This window comes from Ptychodera flava, chromosome 22, assembly GCF_041260155.1.
Source record: "Ptychodera flava strain L36383 chromosome 22, AS_Pfla_20210202, whole genome shotgun sequence".
Classification (NCBI taxonomy): domain Eukaryota; kingdom Metazoa; phylum Hemichordata; class Enteropneusta; family Ptychoderidae; genus Ptychodera; species Ptychodera flava.
Window position 1 is genome coordinate 29,086,008 of NC_091949.1, and position 20,519 is coordinate 29,106,526.

At 34.9% G+C, this 20,519-nt stretch overlaps 1 protein-coding gene across 1 annotated transcript in view; it reads left to right on the forward strand.

Moving 5' to 3' along the window:
- Positions 1-1,053: 1,053 nt before the first annotated feature.
- Positions 1,054-20,519, forward strand: part of LOC139123138 (protein FAM149A-like) — a 65,448-nt gene continuing 45,982 nt past the window's right edge. Inside the window, exon 1 of the mRNA XM_070689156.1 lies at positions 1,054-1,481. Coding sequence (XP_070545257.1) covers positions 1,429-1,481 — 53 coding nt within the window. The 5' untranslated portion in view covers positions 1,054-1,428. The remainder of the gene's footprint in view (positions 1,482-20,519) is intronic.

Sequence of the window (20,519 nt, forward strand, 5' to 3'; positions counted from 1 at the left end):
TTGTTGGATAATTTGTTCCATCGATAAAGTTTGGCGGGAAGGGGGGGGGGGGGGGGGGGGGGGGCGCACAGGCGATTACGAGTACTGTGTGAAATTGCGAGATCTCGCGAGAATACGGAAGAAAGAGCATTTTTCGTGAAAAAATATGAATTTCTAGCATCTAATTCGTGCACCACCGTGTTCTTAACTATACAAAGAACGCGTGGACCAAAAACCACATCCTTCTGCTATCTGGTATTCGAGAACGGCGGGCCGAAATATCTTGGGCGATAGTATGCAACCTGCGAACTTTTTTATTATATAGTAGTGAGAAGAAGATATTTCGAATAAAAAGCATACATTTTAAGGAGAAACGTGAGCTGGACAAGCACAAATAGGTGTAACACGCGACCAATACGAATGACCGTTTTGGGAGTACAAGCATCCTAGGTTTTCCAACATGAATGAAGATTTTGTGACAAGAAAATAGGTTTGTACAAAAAGTAAATGTTTTGTAACAAAAGAAAATAGGTTTTACAACAAGACATTTTTGTACAAAAAGAAAATTGTTGTCACAAAAGAAACTGTTTTTAACAAAAGAAAATGGTTTTTTTTAATAAATAGAATGTTTTTTTTTCACAAAAAATGTTTTTTTCAAAAGAAAATAGGTTTTTACAGAAAGAAAATTACGTTTTTACACAATGAAAATGGGTTTTTTCAAAAGAAAATGGTTTAACACAAAGAAAATGAGTTTTTTCACAATTAAAATGGATTTTTACAAAACGAAAATGCTTTCCTACAAAAAAGCAAATGTTTTTACAAAAAGATAATAGGTTTGTCAAGAATATTGCAACGCTTTGCTTGCCATACATTCCTTTCGTTTACAAAGCCCTGTGATAAATAAGTGATGGCATCATCAGTATCAACTGATCAAGGTGTTTAGCAATCGCGTCTCGGGCCGGTCTCACGCATATGTACTTGATTTACATATCGATCAGACCCTCCCTTTCAAACCTTTGGCAGCCTAAAGGTTCCATTTTATCGGATCAACAGTGTGTTGCATCCTGGGACTGGAATGTAATATTCGCCATTTTGTTTATCGTCGACAGGGCTGACAGGCCTGAGTTACAACGCCGTGATCGCGATCAGCAGTGACTGTTTTAACATGTAGACTTGACTAAACGTTACTCAGTGGTTGCCTTTGCCAGGATAAATGCAGAAAAAAACCTGTTGGACGTTTCTAAGACTTTGAAGTGGAAAGCGTTTTCGGTCGCTATGGGTTCACCAGGGATCATGGTGGAATCACGTACCGTTTGAATCCTGAACAGGGGTTCAATTTGTTTCCACAGACTCTTTTTAGAAAAGAAATATTCTTGTTGATATATGAGTAGCCGCCAGATAATCTCAATGAGAGCCCAAACCGCTATCAAGAAAGGGTAATCTTAAAATATGGCGGGGAGAAGCATCAGGAATCGGAACGTACCCGTGAACCTCATCGAAGTGTAAGTACCGCCTCCGTCGAGGCTATTTGTGTTGTGTTTGTGTGCATGTGTACGTATGTATTCTAACTTCTTTATAAAACTTAAAATTGGTTGACACAGTCTTGAATCAACAAGAAACTACTTCGGCACTCAAAATGATGCACACTGTACCCAAAAGTTTTGTTGTTCAGCATTTATCAACAATAGTTGCGTGAAAGCGTGGTTGATTTCACCAGTACATGTAGACAATATGATGTATGGTCAGTTGCCTGGGCAGATGGAGAACATCTTTCTAAATTTTATAATTAACTTCCAAAGCATAAACATGCCCTATGTAAATTAATTTTAATTTTGTTGATCGATTATTTAGCCAATATTTGTGATTCGATACAACTTTTCACAGGGCATCATCTACTGTCATGCTCTGTGGCCCATCCCAGAGCTGTGAAGTTTGTAATTTGAAGCATGTTATGAAATCCTGATACTTGTAGTGTACAAATTATTCTGAGCTATGCACACAAGATCTTTTAATATTATTTCGAAGCTTGGTTGTTTGGTCACTGCCTTGCTCTTGAAATTCTCGAAGTTCTTGTTTAGTTTAAATTTTCAGAGTATTTCATGATTAAATTTTTCTATCTAAAATTAATTTATAGCCACCGTCATACTGTTAAAACGTTCGTAAAATTGATTTGTACATGTCCAAATTACTGAAAAGTTTCCATATCCTAATTGATCACTCCAACAGCAGTTTAGTACATTAATATATGTGGTGTCAGATTTCTGTTGAAAATTTAGGTCCATATAGATTCAGTTTTTTGACAGATCAACACCAAGTGACAATGGAAAGCTTTTGAAAGCCTTCAACTTTGTAGATCTTACTTGAAAAATTGTTGTAAAAATTATTTCATAATTCAATCACAAATTGACAGCTTTTAATTGGTATGGAGTTTTATTTGTAAATTGTAAATTTTCAGATCCTAATGGAGTTGATGGCAGACATTTATATTAACATCATGAAATGTTTATCTTGCAAAATGTTTGTGTATCACACTATATTAAATAATCATACTTTACATTTGCATGTAATTACCTGAGACTCTGAACACTAATGTTTACTTTAAAGTATATATGTAAATTATAAAATGTAACACTAATAAATGGCTGGTTTCTGTGTATCTGAAAAGCTGGAATGCTCAGACTACTTGAAATAAAACGTCTGAATTTGATGGCGGCAGAGCTGTATGGATATAGCCAGCTTTATGAGCAAGTTGTTGTATGATAGAACTGCTGAACTGTTGTTCTTGTGATGCCCATAATAAATTTCAAAAATAAACTCTTAATTGGGATGACTCACCTATAGAAATTTATGTCTCCAGGCAGAGTTGTTGCAAGTATAATTTTACAGTCTGACTAATGTATCATCCTAATTTCACATCATTAGACAACTTCATATTGTAATTGTTTCTGATTATGTAAGGTATTATTAAATTACATGTCAGGTATTCAAGAACCATTTGACTGTAAATGTAAAGCAGAGAAGCATCAGTTAACCTTCTATTAGGCTTACATCATAACCTTCACTACAGTCCCGCAATCACAGGCTGTGCCTTTCCTTTGTCTTTGACTCCTTTGAGAAAACTTTGATGTTTAAGTGATCATTCAAGTTCTTTGTGAGTTCATTTGAATTTGTTTCACATCTGGTGATCATCGAGTTATTTTATTTGGTCAAACTTTCAAATGGTTGCCTTCATTGATGTTTTGTTAACTTTTTTTGAGGTGGGGGATGTTATCAAGAAATGTACATCAACTCATCCTATGCCATGCTAATGTTACTATGAGTCCACTGTTTTTACAGATAACAATAGGGTTATACCTGTGAACATCCATTATCTTGACAGAACTTTATTTTAGAGTGATCCTAATCCCTGAACAAAATATTATGAGCTTAATGACTAGAGAGTGTTATACTGTAGACAAAATCTAGTGTGATCCTGCAGATTTGTTTGAATTAATCTACTTTAACCATTAACAAAGCTACAGCATTGATGTCATCCTTTGTAGACTAAATTTAGAAAGATAAAGCATCCTATGATATGAGGGATCCCTGAAATGTCAAACAAACTTTACATGTACATATGACCAAATGAAAGCAAAGTCTGACAGGTGGTGTCACAGAAGACTGATTTTCAAGAGGTATTATGATTAAATATTTTCCGGTAAAAAGACATTTCATTGTATGCTTGCAGTCATATTGCATTTTGTTATTAGATTTTAAAATACAGGAAGCCAATGCATTGGCATCCACTTCCCCTGTTTCTATGCACTATATTCACAATATGATATGACCTTTTATATGACCTTGTAGAAAGTACTTTCACTGATGGTATCATTGAATTGTATGGGGCTTTTCACTCTCAGTGTCTAGCACCTTAGAATTTTAGCAATTTGAATTTTGTTGTGACCTCATGGTAAAAATCTTTAGAATTTCACGTCACTGTAATCACAATCTGTCAGATCACCATAACCTTGGATAAAACATGTTAGATTTTATATGGCAATCATTAAAGGGCCAGTACCTGTAAGTTTTGATGACGTTTTCACTATCTTTGTCGTGTATATTTATTGCAAGTTCTTGTTGTACTCCACAAAGCATGTTGAAACACACGCTATTTAGTTTCTCAAAACAGCATTGTTTACATTTGAATTCTAGTGTGGACTAGAATTCACTTGTCAACAACAGTAATGTAGTTTACACATGTACAGGCTGAGTTGACAAGCTGAATACTGTGTATATCAATATGTTTTAGGGAGTAGAACAAGAAACCGTAATTGACATCAAAACAGCAAAAATTGATAAAATCATAAGTTACATCTACTGTCCCTTTAAGTCTACAGAAAAAACTGAAATTGAACAAAGGTTTAAAATGACTGAAGTGTATATAAAGTATATGTAAACCTTACATATTAAAAGAAATAATGTGCAGTGTAAAAAGGATTTCTATATTATCTTCTATTGCTAAAGCAAACTTCATTCTGTTGAGTTTTGTATAGCTTCTATGTTTGATACCTCGTTGTTGGTGTAGGATTGCCTCAAAATATTAAATGTCGTATCTTCCTACATGCACAAAGAACATGACTAGCAAAGAAAAATGTTGCAAGGTCCATATTTTTAAAAGTGTGGTTTGGTTGCTATTAGGTTGACTAAGAGTATGTTTTGCAGCTAAATAAATTTGTAATTATCAATTTTCCAGTATTTTGTTGTCACAGAGAGCACTGCACATTATTAGCTGTAAGAGGAAGTCAAATCAAACTCCTAATTAGTGATTTCTTGAAATGGACTGAATTAATCTAAACATTTTATTTGTATAGGATTAGTATATAAAAGTCAACAATATAACAGTTTGAATGCATCAAAAAATAGCTTAAATTTTAGAATAAACCTTCAAATATGCTTTGAAGCAAGAAGATATATTTTTAATATACTGGATGTTTAGACCACCCGCAGTGTATCTGTATTATCCAAGCAGACAACAGAACTGAGGAACACTTACTAAATAATAGATAGTACAACTTGTGCATTGTTATGCAAATTAGTCACTCTCTGCCTAATAAGTGTTCTGTTGTAGAGCTGTCTTCAAAACAGAATTGTAGGTTTTACCAATTTGAGATCAGTCGGTCATAAAGCAACTGGATTGTTATATACAGGGTTTTAACTGAACCACAGTTGAACCATGTATCAATAGACGCTAGACTACTGTGTGTGGGTTGTGTGGTTACCAAACCTAAGTCAGTCTACCTACTTACGCACTTCTCAGGTAACAGTTACCAAATAAAAACTGAACATTTCTCTTGAAAAGCAGTGTAAAATGATCTTCACTCCCTTGTAGCCTTAGTGAGGGACAAGTTTCTGCACAATAAGCTGCTCTTGCACACAAACACTGCTTTTAAATTCTGCATTCTTAGCCCTGCCCTTTGATGATGGCACTCACATACAGGCAGAACAGTTATTCATGATACATGTATGTACATGGTAGAGTCTGTGTTTGTCACCAATCTGTGTCAATGTCATTGTCACATTGGTGAGTAGTGCCAACAAACACTTTAATGAGAATGAACAGATTGTTAATAATCAATGTATGAACAATTCTGTAATACCTCCAGTTCTGGCATCTGTCTGTGTGCTTCAATAGCCAAGTTATTTAGCTCGACATTAAAGCCTGTAAAACTTTTGTCCGAAAAATTTTGAATTTTGGAGGGGTTACATACCGGTACTTGGGGAAGGGAGAGGGGGTTTCGTGCTTGGGAAGTGGGGAGGATTTTACTTACGGTACTTGGGGATGAGGGATTACATACTCAAAAAAATATGAATTATGCGAATTATGCTGCTCTTGTACATGTATTTGTGTGCTTTTCTTGTCTGTCCTTAATGTGAATTTCAAATACTAAAATTTAATAGATTTGAATTATTGTACCCAGTCTTCATCAGCGGTATCAATATGAAGTTGATTAAATCTGCTGTAAGTAGTACAGAGAATAACTGTCATCGCTACTGTGTTGTATTTCAATGTAAACTCTTTGGAATTCAGAATGTTAGCGTTTCTTTTTTACATCATTTTTTGTTTCCTTTCAAGATTTTGCAGTCTTCAATAAAGTACTGCTGTCTGTTATTTATAGAATTATGTTTATCGTATGAGGGTATTTATATTATACTGTGTTTATGGTTTATGGTATGAGTTTATTAGTCCCCCTGGACGTCTGTTCACGCAGATATCTCAGAGACACCTGGAGTGATTTCATTTAAACCTGGTACAAGGATTATTACCACGTCAATTTATTTTGTGATCCGATGCAATATGGCCGTGTGGCGGCCATTTTGTTTCCTGTATTTGATGTCGGTGCGTATGTTCACACAAATTTCTCAGTGATATTAGGAGCGATTCCATTCAAACTTGGTACATAGATTACTCTATATGTTATACATATGCACATTGATTTTTGTTTTGATCCGATCTGAAATGGCTGAGTGGCGGCCATTTTGTTTCCTATATTTGAAAACTGTGTGTTCGTTCACGTAAATTTCTCAGCGATGCCGGGCGCGATGGCATTGAAAGTTGGTACATATATTAATCCCTATGACATATATATGCACGTCGATTTTTGTAATGATTTGATCAAAAATGGCTGTGTGACAGCCATTTTCTTTCCTGTATTTGATATCCATCCACAGGGCTGCCAGGAATGATCCACAGGGGTTCCAGGATGGTATTAATATTAATGCTATGTCCATGCATAGGGCCTCATGAATGCAGATATCTGAGATATGCCTATGCTAATTCTTTTTAAACTTGGTACAAGGATACTACACTATGGCATACATATGCAGGTCCATTTATATTGGTGTGGCATGCATAATTAGTGCTAATTTGCATAATTTGGGTTTAGAGTGCTGTTTCTGGTACGACTGTGCCAAATTTGATGAAACTTTGTGCAGATGTTTTTAGTCCCCAAGGACACCGTCTGGATGACTAGTAGGTTTGGTCATGTCTGTGCATCTGTCCGTGCGTCCGTCTGTCCGCCCATCCGTTCATGCAGATATCTCAAAGTTGCCTAGAGCGATTTCATTCAAACTTGGTATAAGGATTACATCATATGTCATACATATGCACGTTGATTTTTTTTGTGATACGATCCAATATGGCCGCCATGCAGCCATTTATTATGATTTTTTCATGTACAGAGCCATAACTCAGACATGTTTCAACAGATTGTATTCAAAATTGGTACAAGGACATTGACCTATGTCATACATATGCACATTGATTTGTTTTGTGATACGATCCAATATGGCTGCCATGTGGCCATTATGTTACAATTTTTTCATGTCTGGAAGCACAACTCAGACATGTATCAAGCAAATTTATTCAAAGTTGGCACAAGGACATTGACCTATGTTATACATATGTATGTTGATTTTTTCATGATATGATCCAATATGGCCACATGGTGGCCATTTTGTTATGGTTTTTGCCATGTTGAGAGCTATAACTCTGGCAAGTCTCAACCGACTTTATTCAAAGTTGGTACATGGACATTTACTTATGTCATACATATGCATGTTGATTTTTAAGACAGTAAGATCAAATATGGCTGCTTGGCGGCGATTTTGTTACAATTTCCACCAGTATCATTCAAAGTTAGTACGAGGACATTGACCTATTTCATACATATGCACGTCAATTTGTTTTACGGCATGTAGCAGTATCATGTCAATCACTGAATTTTTATAATTAGGCTGATATATCAAGAAATACTGCATCAAATTTCATTAAACTTGGTACAGATGTTAAGTTCACATTGATTGAACGGTGAAAAAGACATTTATCAGTGTCATTTTAATTAATTTGTAATTGCATATGTAATGAACTTTCCTAATGGTTCTACTCCGGAATAAAAAGGACGCGATGCGTTCGCCGTTCTACATACTCAGTACGCCCAAATAATCATGTGATGCCGGTACAAACAAACCCACATGTGTACTGAACGCGTATGGAAATACACGTACGTCTGTGCGCGTTTGCGCACATGGCTTTGTTTGTACAGTGGTCGATTCGAATTCCGGGTTTGGCCTATTAGAGTGATATATCCACAAATACTGCGTCAAATTTGATGAAACTTGATACAGATATTGATCTCAGAGTGTTGTAAATACTGCATCAAACTTTATGAAATATGGTACCGGTGATGATCTGTTAGTGTTAGGATAGTATGCAAGAATATTTGGCAACATCCTGTCGATTAATTCCTAGTTGACTCATATAATGACCTTTTGTAATTAGGATGGTGGCCTACATTGGTTTTATGTTTTCACCACCATGGAACTCATTCCTGGCCATTGAGCGCCATCTGTATCAAAGTATTTTTATCGCAGACCTAATTAGTGAACAGGACTCTATCCTCTCTGAGGACATGTAATCAAAGTACCCATTAACAAGTGGGGACTGTGTCATCAACAATGACTTGTTTATTGTTGATATTGACGGTCAATTCTATCATTCACAGTGTTTTTGCGAAGGTTTGGGAATATCGGTAAATGATTTGGGAACCCCGGTAACATTTCTGCTGTCCCCTAATCTGATTGCATTGATATACCAAGGGGAACCCCGGTAAAATGACTGGGGAACCCTGGTAACATTTACTGGGGTACCGGCCTTAACAAAAACACCGATTCAGGCATTGCTATCCATAGCAAACTGAATTATAATTTATCAATGATCTTATTATTGTCATGGTAATGGTGGTTCTGTTAGATTGTAGTCTGGATGAGGGCAGCTGATTGGATAGACCTCAGTCTTCAAAGTCACACTTCCAACATAGTAACAGCGTTACTGATGCATACTTGCTCACACTCAAATATTGACCTACCTGTGCCATCAAAAAATAATAATGACTGTCATTCTCTGAAACATTGACTGCCAACTAGAATTTTCAAGGCACATTAGGGGGCCAATGTCATTATATTGTCGTGTGTGTGTGTGTGTGTGTGTGTGTGTCTGACAGTGACTGTCTGTCAACCAAATATGTGGAGATCATAATTCAAAAACTATAACACCAAATATGACCAGTATAAGTATGTCAAATGTTTAGATGATTATTTTGAACTGAATAGAATTTCATAGATGTGGTTTGCAGTTGGACAATTAAGAAAAATCTTATAGTTATGATTTTCATAAATTTACAAACTTTCCATTAATAACAGAGTTATTACTTTGACATTTGGTAAAAATATTGGTAGGGCGCCATGTATTCAATATAGCATAAAATTCTCATGTTTGTAGTTTTGACTGTTTTTCTTCATTTTTTTGTCAAAAGACTTCTTTGGGAATCATTGTCCAATAGGTGTCAAATTTGGTTTTAATATTCTCTTGGATTGCTTTATTATCACTTGTCCAAATGGTGATGAAATTTAGTTATTTAATATTTGGGCCCAATTTCGTCACTTTTGTTAAAACATGATTTTCAAAAACTGCAACTTGAGTTTGCAAGTGTAATAGCATTCAAAGTTATTCATAGGTTCCTGTATTGTGAAAAGTATCATGAAATTTGCATTAATAAATTTTCTCAATTTTTTATGAAAACATAATTATGAAAACAAAATTTTCACAATTTGTTATGAAACATAAATGTATCTTTCATAAAATGCTAGTCCTACAGCTTTCAAATTTAGTTTACAGGTTCCTAGGACTGACTGCTTTTTGTCCTTCTGCAAATGGTAATAAAAATTGCACAATACATGTAGTTTCTTATTTTTGGTAGAAGGTCAAATACATACCTGTGTCAGTTATTTCTATATTTGATTTTAGGTGCTATGGACTTTTTAATTCCAGGAAATATCTTATTGGGTACATTGTATTCTTTTATGGTCATCATTTTTCATAGTCCAGTCCATAGGGACCATGAATGTCTTATTTTGATGAAAACAATATTTACCTGGGTGACTGACAGATTATCCAGCAGAAAGATTCAACTCCATGATCTTTACAAAGGTATCAATCCTTTCTAACTGCTGTGAAAGTCCAAATGTTGTGTTTGTCTGTCAATTTCTGCTAGGTTTATGTTTACAGTAGCATTGTTAAAGATATCTTGCTTTATAATCTGTTTTTGTCCTTAGTAGTCACTGTAAATTGACTATTTATACATATATTTATCATTGAAAGGCCTATTGGCTGATAGTTATGACATCTACATGTATATATGCTGCAGTATCTGATGTGTACATGGCAACAGTGCAGTATCTCATGAGTACATGACAACAGTGCAGTATCTCAATGTGTACATGACAAGAGTGATAAAGTTTTTGATATAGAAACTATCCACTTGTAGATAAGTTTATTCTAAAGGCTGAGTGAAATTTCAGATGCATTGAAGTCACGGTGATTAATAATTTTGGGTAATTTAAAGTAATCTGAAATGATTTTCTAACATTGGAAATGATTTCCAGAGTTTAAAGTTAGAAGATTGGGTCAGATTGCTGATGAGCTGTGAATACACAACTGTTCTGTAGGTTGGTGAGCTAAAATGCAACACTATTCCATTAAAGTTTAAATGGTACTGTAATTTGACATATCTGTATAGACTTTGTTATTTCAGTTCCCTCCACTTCAACAAAACATGTACACTGTACAATGCCCAAATGATGGTCGGCATTAATCAATGGTTGACATAAATATTAAAACCACCCCCACAGTAAAATGTTTCTGTAGTTTTTGTTCCAGTCCAAAGTATACCAGTACTTGTCATTTTTGTTTTAGTCCAAGGTATACAAGTACTTGCAGTTTAAGTACACATAAAGTAGTATTTCATTTATTCTGTGCCTTACATGTCATTGGTAAACTATTTAAGGTAGAACGCACCTCAGGGACAGATATTTTGGCTCTCAAATTTCTACAATTTTTTCTGATCTACCAAATGTTGAGGCTAATTTTAAAGCTCTTGTAGAAAGAAAAACTTTCACCGTCTTAGTTTTTTGAAAATCCAACATTTAATCTTTACTTCATAGAGGTAACACAGGTATGGCGGCCATTTTGAATTTCAAATATCGGTAAATTTTGGGGTATTTGTTTCTCTAGTTCCGACATTTGCACGGTGACCTCCAGTTTTTAGCTCACATTTGGTTTCACCAATGTGAGTTTATCGTATAGGCTGAAGTCGATGGCGTCTGTATGTATGTGTGTATGTATGTATGTATGTATGTATGTATGTATGTACAGTATGTCCGTCAACATCAAAAACAGGCAAACCACTGCATGTTTCAGCTTGGTATTTGGTGTGTGGATGCATCCTAGGCTATAGATGGGATTTTGTTCAAATGAAGTCTGCATTGCCAAAATTATGCAAATGAGCTTACAAAATGTGAAAATGGTTAAGAATTAATAACTCAAGAACCGCTTTTTTGATTGCTTTGAAAATTTGTGTGCAAGTACCTTAGGTTAACCTTATACAGTTTTATGAATATTGTGAAGATATCCTTAATTTTGTATTTTTGCTGAATTTTTTTGTGATTTTTCTCATTTTCAGTAAAATTCTTCTTCTCTGAAACCGCCGCCCAATCGCTCTCAAATTTGGGTTGTCTCTTTGCAAGGGTGTTACTCTTCTAATTTGTTTAAATTATGACAAAATTGGGAAAAACACTATTTTTGTGCAATTTTGTCATTTTTGGTCAAAAAATCTTAGACAGTGTTTCCTTTTTAAAACCCCTGGACAGACAGCTTTCATATTTCGTACACAGACGTACAGAGATGACAGTAGTTAGATATGTGGAAATTGTCCTGAAATATAAAAAATTTTATTTTTAAGACAATATTGTCATTTTTGGTCAAGAAAACTTTATCTCAACATTACTTGTTTGATAGCTTTGTAATTTGGTGTAAAGTCCCTTGTTTGATAGCTGTGTAATTTGGTATAAAGTCCCAAAAGATGTTATTAGATAAATTTTCTGCTCAAAGTGTTGGGAAACCCCAAAATTTGTATATTTTAGGTACTTTTCTCAGTTTGTGACCTTAAATGACCTATACTAACCCAGGATATGTTGTGAGACAATTTTGAAGGCTGTGAACATAATTTTGTCATATTTGATACCAATTTGTAGGAAAATTTGATCCAGAAAACAAAGCTGAGGTGATTTTTTCATTTTGGACCAATTTTTGCAACTTTTTTATGTAAGACATACAAAAACTGATGAGAAATTTGGATCCAGGATAATTCCAGATGTTGTAATCACCACCCACAGTGGAAGGCATTTCACTATCTGTAACTAGCTTAAGTGCTGTTTACATTAGAATGATAACACTCATGGCATTAATTAAAAATCTCCAAGGTCGTAAATGTACTTCCTGTCATTTGGTCTTATGTAATACCAAGGGGTGGAACATTTGATATGCAGGAGGGGGTAGGGTTTAGAAGATCAATGATGTAGCATTACTTTTTTACCAGATCCCTTGTGCATTTTTTGCCCGCTCCACCTTTTCTTTTTATCAAGCCTTCTCTGTTTTTTGTTGTTGACATTTGCTTACATTTGTATGTATTTAGGATCTGCTCTTCTCCATTGCTATAGAAGTTGATATGCATGTTCCTAAAGATGACCTCCAGTACCTAAGTTGGAGACCTTATTTGCTTTTGTCATTCTTGTTTTTCCTGGTTTAAATATTTCTCGAATGGACCAATTAAAACCGAATGTGAGCACATAGTGTCCTTGACGGTATTTTTGTTCTTGATTTTGAAAGAGAATGGTTGAAAGATTCCTTGAGGAAATTTCAAGCAAAAGTTTAAGTCTTTCACTTTCAAGGCACATATCACCTTAACTGGATACGTAGATAGCACACTCAATGCTCAACATGTGTATAGATTTTGTAATTCATGGGTGTTTTTCAAAATGGAAGTTGTCAAGAACATTGCCTGACCACAATCTTAAAACAAATAGAGATGCATCAATTTTAACTGTAATGTAATTGGTACAATAGCCATGTCCCTGGTGGGATTATCACCATATGTGGTCGTCATGGTAATTGATACATATATGTGACTGGATTTCCTTAGTGATGTATATCTTAGGGTAACCTGTGTCTCTGTGATAAAACAAAAGGCTTTGTTGTTTTGATAAGGTGAACCATGGTCCCTGATTGAGGCACCATAGGTGAACTCCTGATACAAACTCATGACAACCACAAAGAATATAGACAGTGATCAACACAACACCAATTGCCATGGACCATGGACCAAGAGAAAGGAAAACAAATCTGAGTATTTTAATGAAAATGTACAAAACTCATACATTTACTTGGACTTTTTAAAATTATATGCTAAATTCGAAATGTATATGTTGTAAAGTCTATCAGGTCATAGTCCTTCCACACACACAGTATGGAGGGACTGTGATCAGGTACATATCAGATTATCAGTTGTATTAAATTTACATACCGGTACTTGACAAATGGTAGACAAATGATCACTGTGCTGAACCACAGTCCATGGAGGGACCACGGCTACACAAATTAACCAAGAAAGTCTTGCTTGTATTGCCAGTCTGTGCTCTATCGTGAGTTTATGTGCAAAGGCAGTTAGATGCATTGTGGCATGTGTTCACATTTTGCAGTTTACTTGATGTAAATCTGTAACTTCAAACACATCATTATCTTTTCTGAAATAATATCGTCAATTAGAATATGTCTGTTTCTAGTCTGCCAAGAAGGGCTTAAAATGTATTTAAAATTTCAACACATTAATCAACAAAAGATAAACCACACTTAAACTATTTCCTGGTTGTAAAATATCTAAATATCCCAGATATCATCCCAAATGGTAGTTTCTTGACAAAATTAATAGAAGTGTCCTTGCTGAGTATAAGCATTGATATAGACATGGTATGGTAGACAATCTATTGGTTTGTAGATGTGTCAATACACATGGTATGAAAGGGTTTGGTTTCTCTGATTCTGTATAATAGAATTTTATCCAGGGTTCTGTTTCACCAATGCCAAGAAAACAAAGGAATTGATATCATTAATGCTAGTTCTGTGTAAATGGATCAAAGAATTCAATAGTAAACTTGAAATCGCAAAAGTATTGAAATTATTTGCCTTGCGTTTATTATTCATTGACATTACAGCGTCTCATTTGACCAGTTTTTAGTGGTACGTGTGAATAATATTAGTTTTGTCATATTGTAAAGTTTTTAAATGTGAAGGAAAATGTGTGACACAAGAAAGTACATCTTCATTTAAAGACAGCAACAGGAACGAACAAGTAGACGTACAGACGTCATATTTTCACTCAGAAGAACTAGATTTGTTGTTGTACTCAGTAATTCAATGATCTTGTAGCAAGTAGTTACAGCATACAGTATACCCTCCAAAATGTTGGAGGGTCTATTGTTATAGATAAGAACATACTGATTTATCAATTACTGCAATTTAATAAGTAGAGTCAGTTAAACTATCTTTGGTGTAAAGTTGTGCTTACTCACACCTGAAAACTTGTTTATTTGTTAATAATCTTTTATAAATTCTTGCAATGTGTGCTGTCAGTTCAACTGTCTATGGTGTAACCGTGTAAGGCTATGCGGTGTGCATACTCACACCACTTGTTTATCTGTTTTCAGTGGTGTCTTGTTTGAACTCTACATATTGGACTTGGCTTTTTGTCACAATGTGATATTGACCAAGATGACTATGTCAATAGTTTGTATTGTCTGCAATAACAATGAAGATGTTACAGATATTGACAGACTGTATTGAGGGTTGCCTTAGAGAATTCTTCATCTGTTTTACATATCAATTAGCGGTAGTCGTCGCTGGATACAAGGCAAGCTAAGCTTCTGAATGTACTAGGAAAGATTGTTGGAAGTACTGAATACTTAAACTGTGTTGGGTAGCAGTTGTGTTGAGGGTACAATGTTATTGTTCAAGGGTGGTAAACCATCAAACACCTCAAGTCACCAATATTCCATCAGTACATGACCAATTTAATAACAAATTAAATTACAGAAGTATTAAAAGTATTCAATTCACGACTACATAGTTGCATGTATGCTATATGCATACGATAGTTTACACGAAAAGGTAACACTTGTCACCATCTGATAACTTGCTGAAAAAGATAAACTTTATCACAATCTGATAATTGACACAAAATGATTTGTTGCCATCTATTACGAAAATTCTCAGATGTAGAAAAATATCAGGTATGCAAATATTAAGTTTGATTAGGAATGCATTTAACCCTTTCACTACAATGGTTTTTGCTAAAGCCATTGTCATTTAATGGTGAGTGCGGACCTGTTTACTTGCAATCAGGGGTGAACATCTTAAAGAGATATATGAAAGATATGAAGTATATAGCAACCAGTAGACACATGTACAAGTCATACTGCCTTTCTCAGCCTGTGACTTTTGACTTTTGATCTATCAAGTTAACAAAGATTGTACTGGGAGATTTGTTGTCATGCCAACAAGGCTTTGATAGAACATGTTATGTATGGAATGCTCACTTGGAGAAATTCCAATCATATATATTACCTGACCGGCAGATCCCAAAAACTTTATTTTTAGTGGGAAGTTGGGGGGGGGGGGGGGGGAGGGGGGGGGGGGGAGGGATTCTGGATACTGCCTCCACTCTGTCATATCTATCAACAATGTTGTGTACCGTAGTTATACACATCTTGGAAGTCACTCACTATGAAGGAACATAATGTACAAACAGTCGTAAGTTATCATTCTGTGAGTGATTTAAAACTATTTGAAATCAATTTTGTTTCTGGTCTTTTGTCTTTCGAATTAGAGAGCACATGGTGTTTATTTGTTATCTACATGTAATTGTCCTCAGAACACTATTCAAGTCTGTTTTTCTCCAGGAAGAAATGTATCTCAAAGTAAATTTCACACAAATTACCATATTCACTCCTCATTAATCAGTCTTGAGAGTTGCCAACTACTGGTACATGTGTAATCTCTGTAGATTAGATGAGCTGCAATTTCTAAGCCCTAAGCTTTGGCAAATTTTTCACAGTGGTATAAGTGTGAGTGTTGTACACGGCAGTCGTGAGTTGCAAGAGTTTAATTTAACAATATGAACTTGGATATAGCTTCAATTCAGCATCTGCATAAATTTGCCAGAAAATAATTGTCACCTTTGATCGATTTCAAGTCAGTTTCAATGACCTATCTTTCAATGTTTTGTTAAAGGCATTTGAGGTGATCTGGTTTAATAGATATGTTGAAAGCATATAAGAGTTCATTTCTGAAAAACAGAAATAACTATTGCTTAGGAGATGGTGCACTCAGCAAATTGAATTATTACCAATTTCAAAAACAAGTGGTATTTTCCTTAAGCACTTATGTTGAATAATCACTTTAGAAATACTTTAAATAGACTAAAATATGTCGAAAAATAAAGTGTTATAAAATGTCATTATATTTGGCATATTGATTATAGTGCTATTACGATAAAAACCTATATTCATATTTACATGTTGCCATGGAATCCGAATTGTATTTTGTGGAAAGAACCGCAATGCTTTTTACATCAAATACCAGACTATTGCAGTCTTGTTATGTAGTGCTTTAGTAGGAGGGGTGGAGGGGGTAGTATTGAAAGATAATTGATATTGCCGGTGTACGTGTATACCTAGTCTCTCCAGTTTCCATATTATAAAAACAATTATCATAATGAATGTGAGATTGTTGAATTAGCTCTTCAAGTATTTTTTCATATTCATTGTAACCTTGACAACAACGTTACCTTTACAAATGCTTGAAGCAGTGTGCTGATTTTGTACTTACATGTAATGGTTAAAGAGTGCCATTTATACAACAATTTTTTTTAAGCTATTTTTTATTCAACGATATTAAAATGAAATTCACTTCAGAAATACATACTAGGCTCAAACATACAGTTGTTCCAGAAGTTCTACAGTGGTATCTGGCTTGTGTGGGCTTATGTTGAACACGTGAAGAAAATGGGGGTTTGTTGTCTTGTTTTAATGAAAATAGAAAAACAAATATTCCCAGACAGCCATTTTGAATTTTCAGTGAAATTGCGTCTCCTAATTAATAATATTGCTCCTGATTTGTTTACAAGTTTTATTGTGAAGGAAAATAATTAGAGTGTCCTCAGTGAAGTATGAACAGAATTGTAAATGTTCATTTTCCAGATGTATACAAATCAGGATTGTATATATTGTGAAAGTTATTTCACCCGCTATATGTGTTTAGTTCTTGCCTAACTGTTTACCTTAGCTACCCAGTTGTGTCAAAGAGGTCTTTCTGAAAATGGCGCCTGTGGTCAGCTTAGTTGGTTTTTGTACCTTGTTCAATATGTAAAGTCTAGCTTCTGGGTATTTGAGATTCGTGTTGTTGACACAGAAAGCATATCACTCATTAATGCCACAGACAGTGAATCATGTCAAATACACAATATTCCAGCCACTGTGTACATGCAAGTCTAGACACATACATGTACAGTACATGTAATGTGCAAATAAACAGAGCTTCCAACTTGATCCAAACCATATGTGTTTTCCTCGAGACAACAGTCTATGCCACTTGCCAGCAAAATTCTGAGTATGTTGTTGAGGACCGCAAACGGACGAATAGAATCTAGGCTATTCCTTGGTAAGAAGGATTGTAAATGTAGTTAATATACTGTGTTATTTGGAAAATTAGTATTTACATTGGTCATGTGAAATGATGTAAGGTTTAATTCACAAATATCAGAATTTATATCAGAGAAAATTACATCAGAGTATTGTTCGTAGTTAGTGACATTTAGGACAAGGCTGATATACAAGGACATAAAGCCTTGTTTTTTGTGAATAACACATACCTTTCTTAGTGAAATTTTACCAGAAAGAGTTGAAATTATAGCGTTTTTAGAATGCTATGTTGTACACTGTGTCGCATGCCTGCTATGGGTAGAGAATGAAAATTCAATGTCCACAGTAGAAACTCTAGTTCATCAGGATAATTTCATATAAATTCAAAGGTTCTGGAGTGACCATCACTGACTGCATGACTGAGTGATTGTAGATTTTATTTTTTGGAAAATAGTGATTCTTGTATTGTTTTCCCAGTGTTTATGTAACACTATGTGGTCAAAGGTCAAATAGCATCCTATACAACATTTAACGCCAAAAGTTATTGAACTCTGCATCAATGTTATTGTACTCCTTGTCCACTGATATTCAAACTTACTGTGCAATGAAACTGCATAGGTTACAGACATACTGGTACTTGTAAGGATTCAGGTGTATAATATAATAATGAAGTATATTTTGGCAGCATAGAAAGTAGAAGTCTGGCTTTGACTGTCACCTGCCTGTGGTTGAAGTTAAAAATTGGCAGTTGTCCCTTCTTTCTAACGCCACAAAAAATAAAAATGTGATTCCACATAATTGATGTTTGTTGAATAATTAGCCATTGATGGTTCAATAACAGGTCAGGTTTTCTCTTCATTGCTCTAAAGTTACTAATTATACATTTCTCATGAAACCTGGTTGTCTTTTGCTTCCTGTTTCTGTCCCCTGAAAAAGCATTGTTTTCAAGTGAACATACATGTATTGGCTGATATCTATCCTTCCATTCAATTCTTTTGAGCGTATTATCCAATATCTAGCCCTCATTTCAATTCTGCGAAGCTGATACAAGTATCTAGCATTTGTTTCGATTCTTCTTAGCATAAATGTCTGATATCTCATCTTGTTTCAATTTTGCTCAGCATATTATTTATCATATCATACCAGTATATTGATGGTGCAAATGCAGCAATGTGATTGGTCGAGACGTGAAAAGAACTGTTGTATATTTGTGTTATACCACAGTTGGCACATGCGCGAACTCTTGGCTAGTACAAAAATCCTCTTTTGACGTTTCATCCCAGAATTTCAATATACTGTTATGATACATGCACTCACTATCGCTCGTGCATAGATATCGTGAACTGGTCAAAATCTCGTGGTATACCATCGCTGGATGTGCTATATTGCTTAAATATGCAGCACTCTTATCAATTCTGCTTTATAGTCCAATATGTAGCCCTTGTTTCAATTCTGCTTAGCATATAGTCTAATATCTAGCCCTTGTTTCAATTCTGCTTAGCATATAGTCTAATATCTAGCCCTTGTTTCAATTCTGCTTAGCATATACATATATCTAGCCCTTGTTTCAATTCTGCTTAGCGTATAGTCTAATATCTAGCCCTTGTTTCAATTCTGCTTAGCGTATAGTCTAATATCTAGCCCTTGTTGCAATTCTGCTTAGCGTATAGTCTAATATCTAGCCCTTGTTGCAATTCTGCTTAGCGTATAGTCTAATATCTAGCCCTTGTTTCAATTCTGCTTAGCGTATAGTCTAATATCTAGCCCTTGTTTCAATTCTGCTTAGCGTATAGTCTAATATCTAGCCCTTGTTTCAATTCTGCTTAGCGTATAGTCTAATATCTAGCCCTTGTTGCAATTCTGCTTAGCGTATAGTCTAATATCTAGCCCATATTTCTAGACCAAAACTTTGTAGTTTTAAGTTCTAAATGAGGTCTCAATACTGGTCAGACTACTGACATGAGAGGATATCATTTTCACTTACTGTTTGAAAATAAAAATATCCATGACCCATAAACAAACAATGAAACAAAATGTGTTTTTCAGGACAAACAGATGTCAGACAATGTCATAGAAATCGTCTTGGGACTTTGACTAGCAACAATCAATATCAGATAGTGAATAATACGAATTTACAAGGTTCCCTGTGTCTTAATATAAATTTATCAAAATAAACTTTAAATGTTTTGCTCTTTCCTGGGATTGCCTCTCCTTTTAAAATGAAATCAATATTTGAATGATTTGTAAAAATTAAAATGTAACAGCGCCTTTTAACAGACTGATACAGGCAATATTTGTTGTAAATGCCAAAGTGAATTTGTGGTATCTTACATTCTTAGAATTGAAAGTAATGGATGGAATACCATGCTGTGGTCAGTGGAGACAGTGCTGTTGTACAACTTGCAGAGTATAGTAATTTCTTTAGTTAGTCATAGCAAGGAAGAAAGCAACAGAGTAAATGAAAGATTTTAGCAAGATATTTAAATCAAGTGAAAACTTGAAGGATTTCACCAAGGCAATATCAGTTGAAGCAGAAAGAATTTGTACCCTGTGAAAGACACATAGGGTGTTTTCAAATGTTGTTTAATGGCTGCGAGATTCACAATGCACATTTTGAAGTTGATTTATGCTACATTTTATAAGAGTACCAGGTGAATCAGAAATGTTGTCAATATTATTAGCAGTTATACTTTATGGCAACAGTTCAAAGGTCAAATGCCCATATTACTATAAAACCTAGTATTCACACTCAATCAGTGCCTCAGTGTCTGCAAAGCAACCTTTAATAGATCGTAATCTCTATCACATAATATCAGAATGGGCTGAGCCAATCAGCTCACACAGAATAAGATTGGAAATATAACTTCCATTGACTCAAGTTCACACGCAAAATATTGAAGTTGGAGCAAGGATGT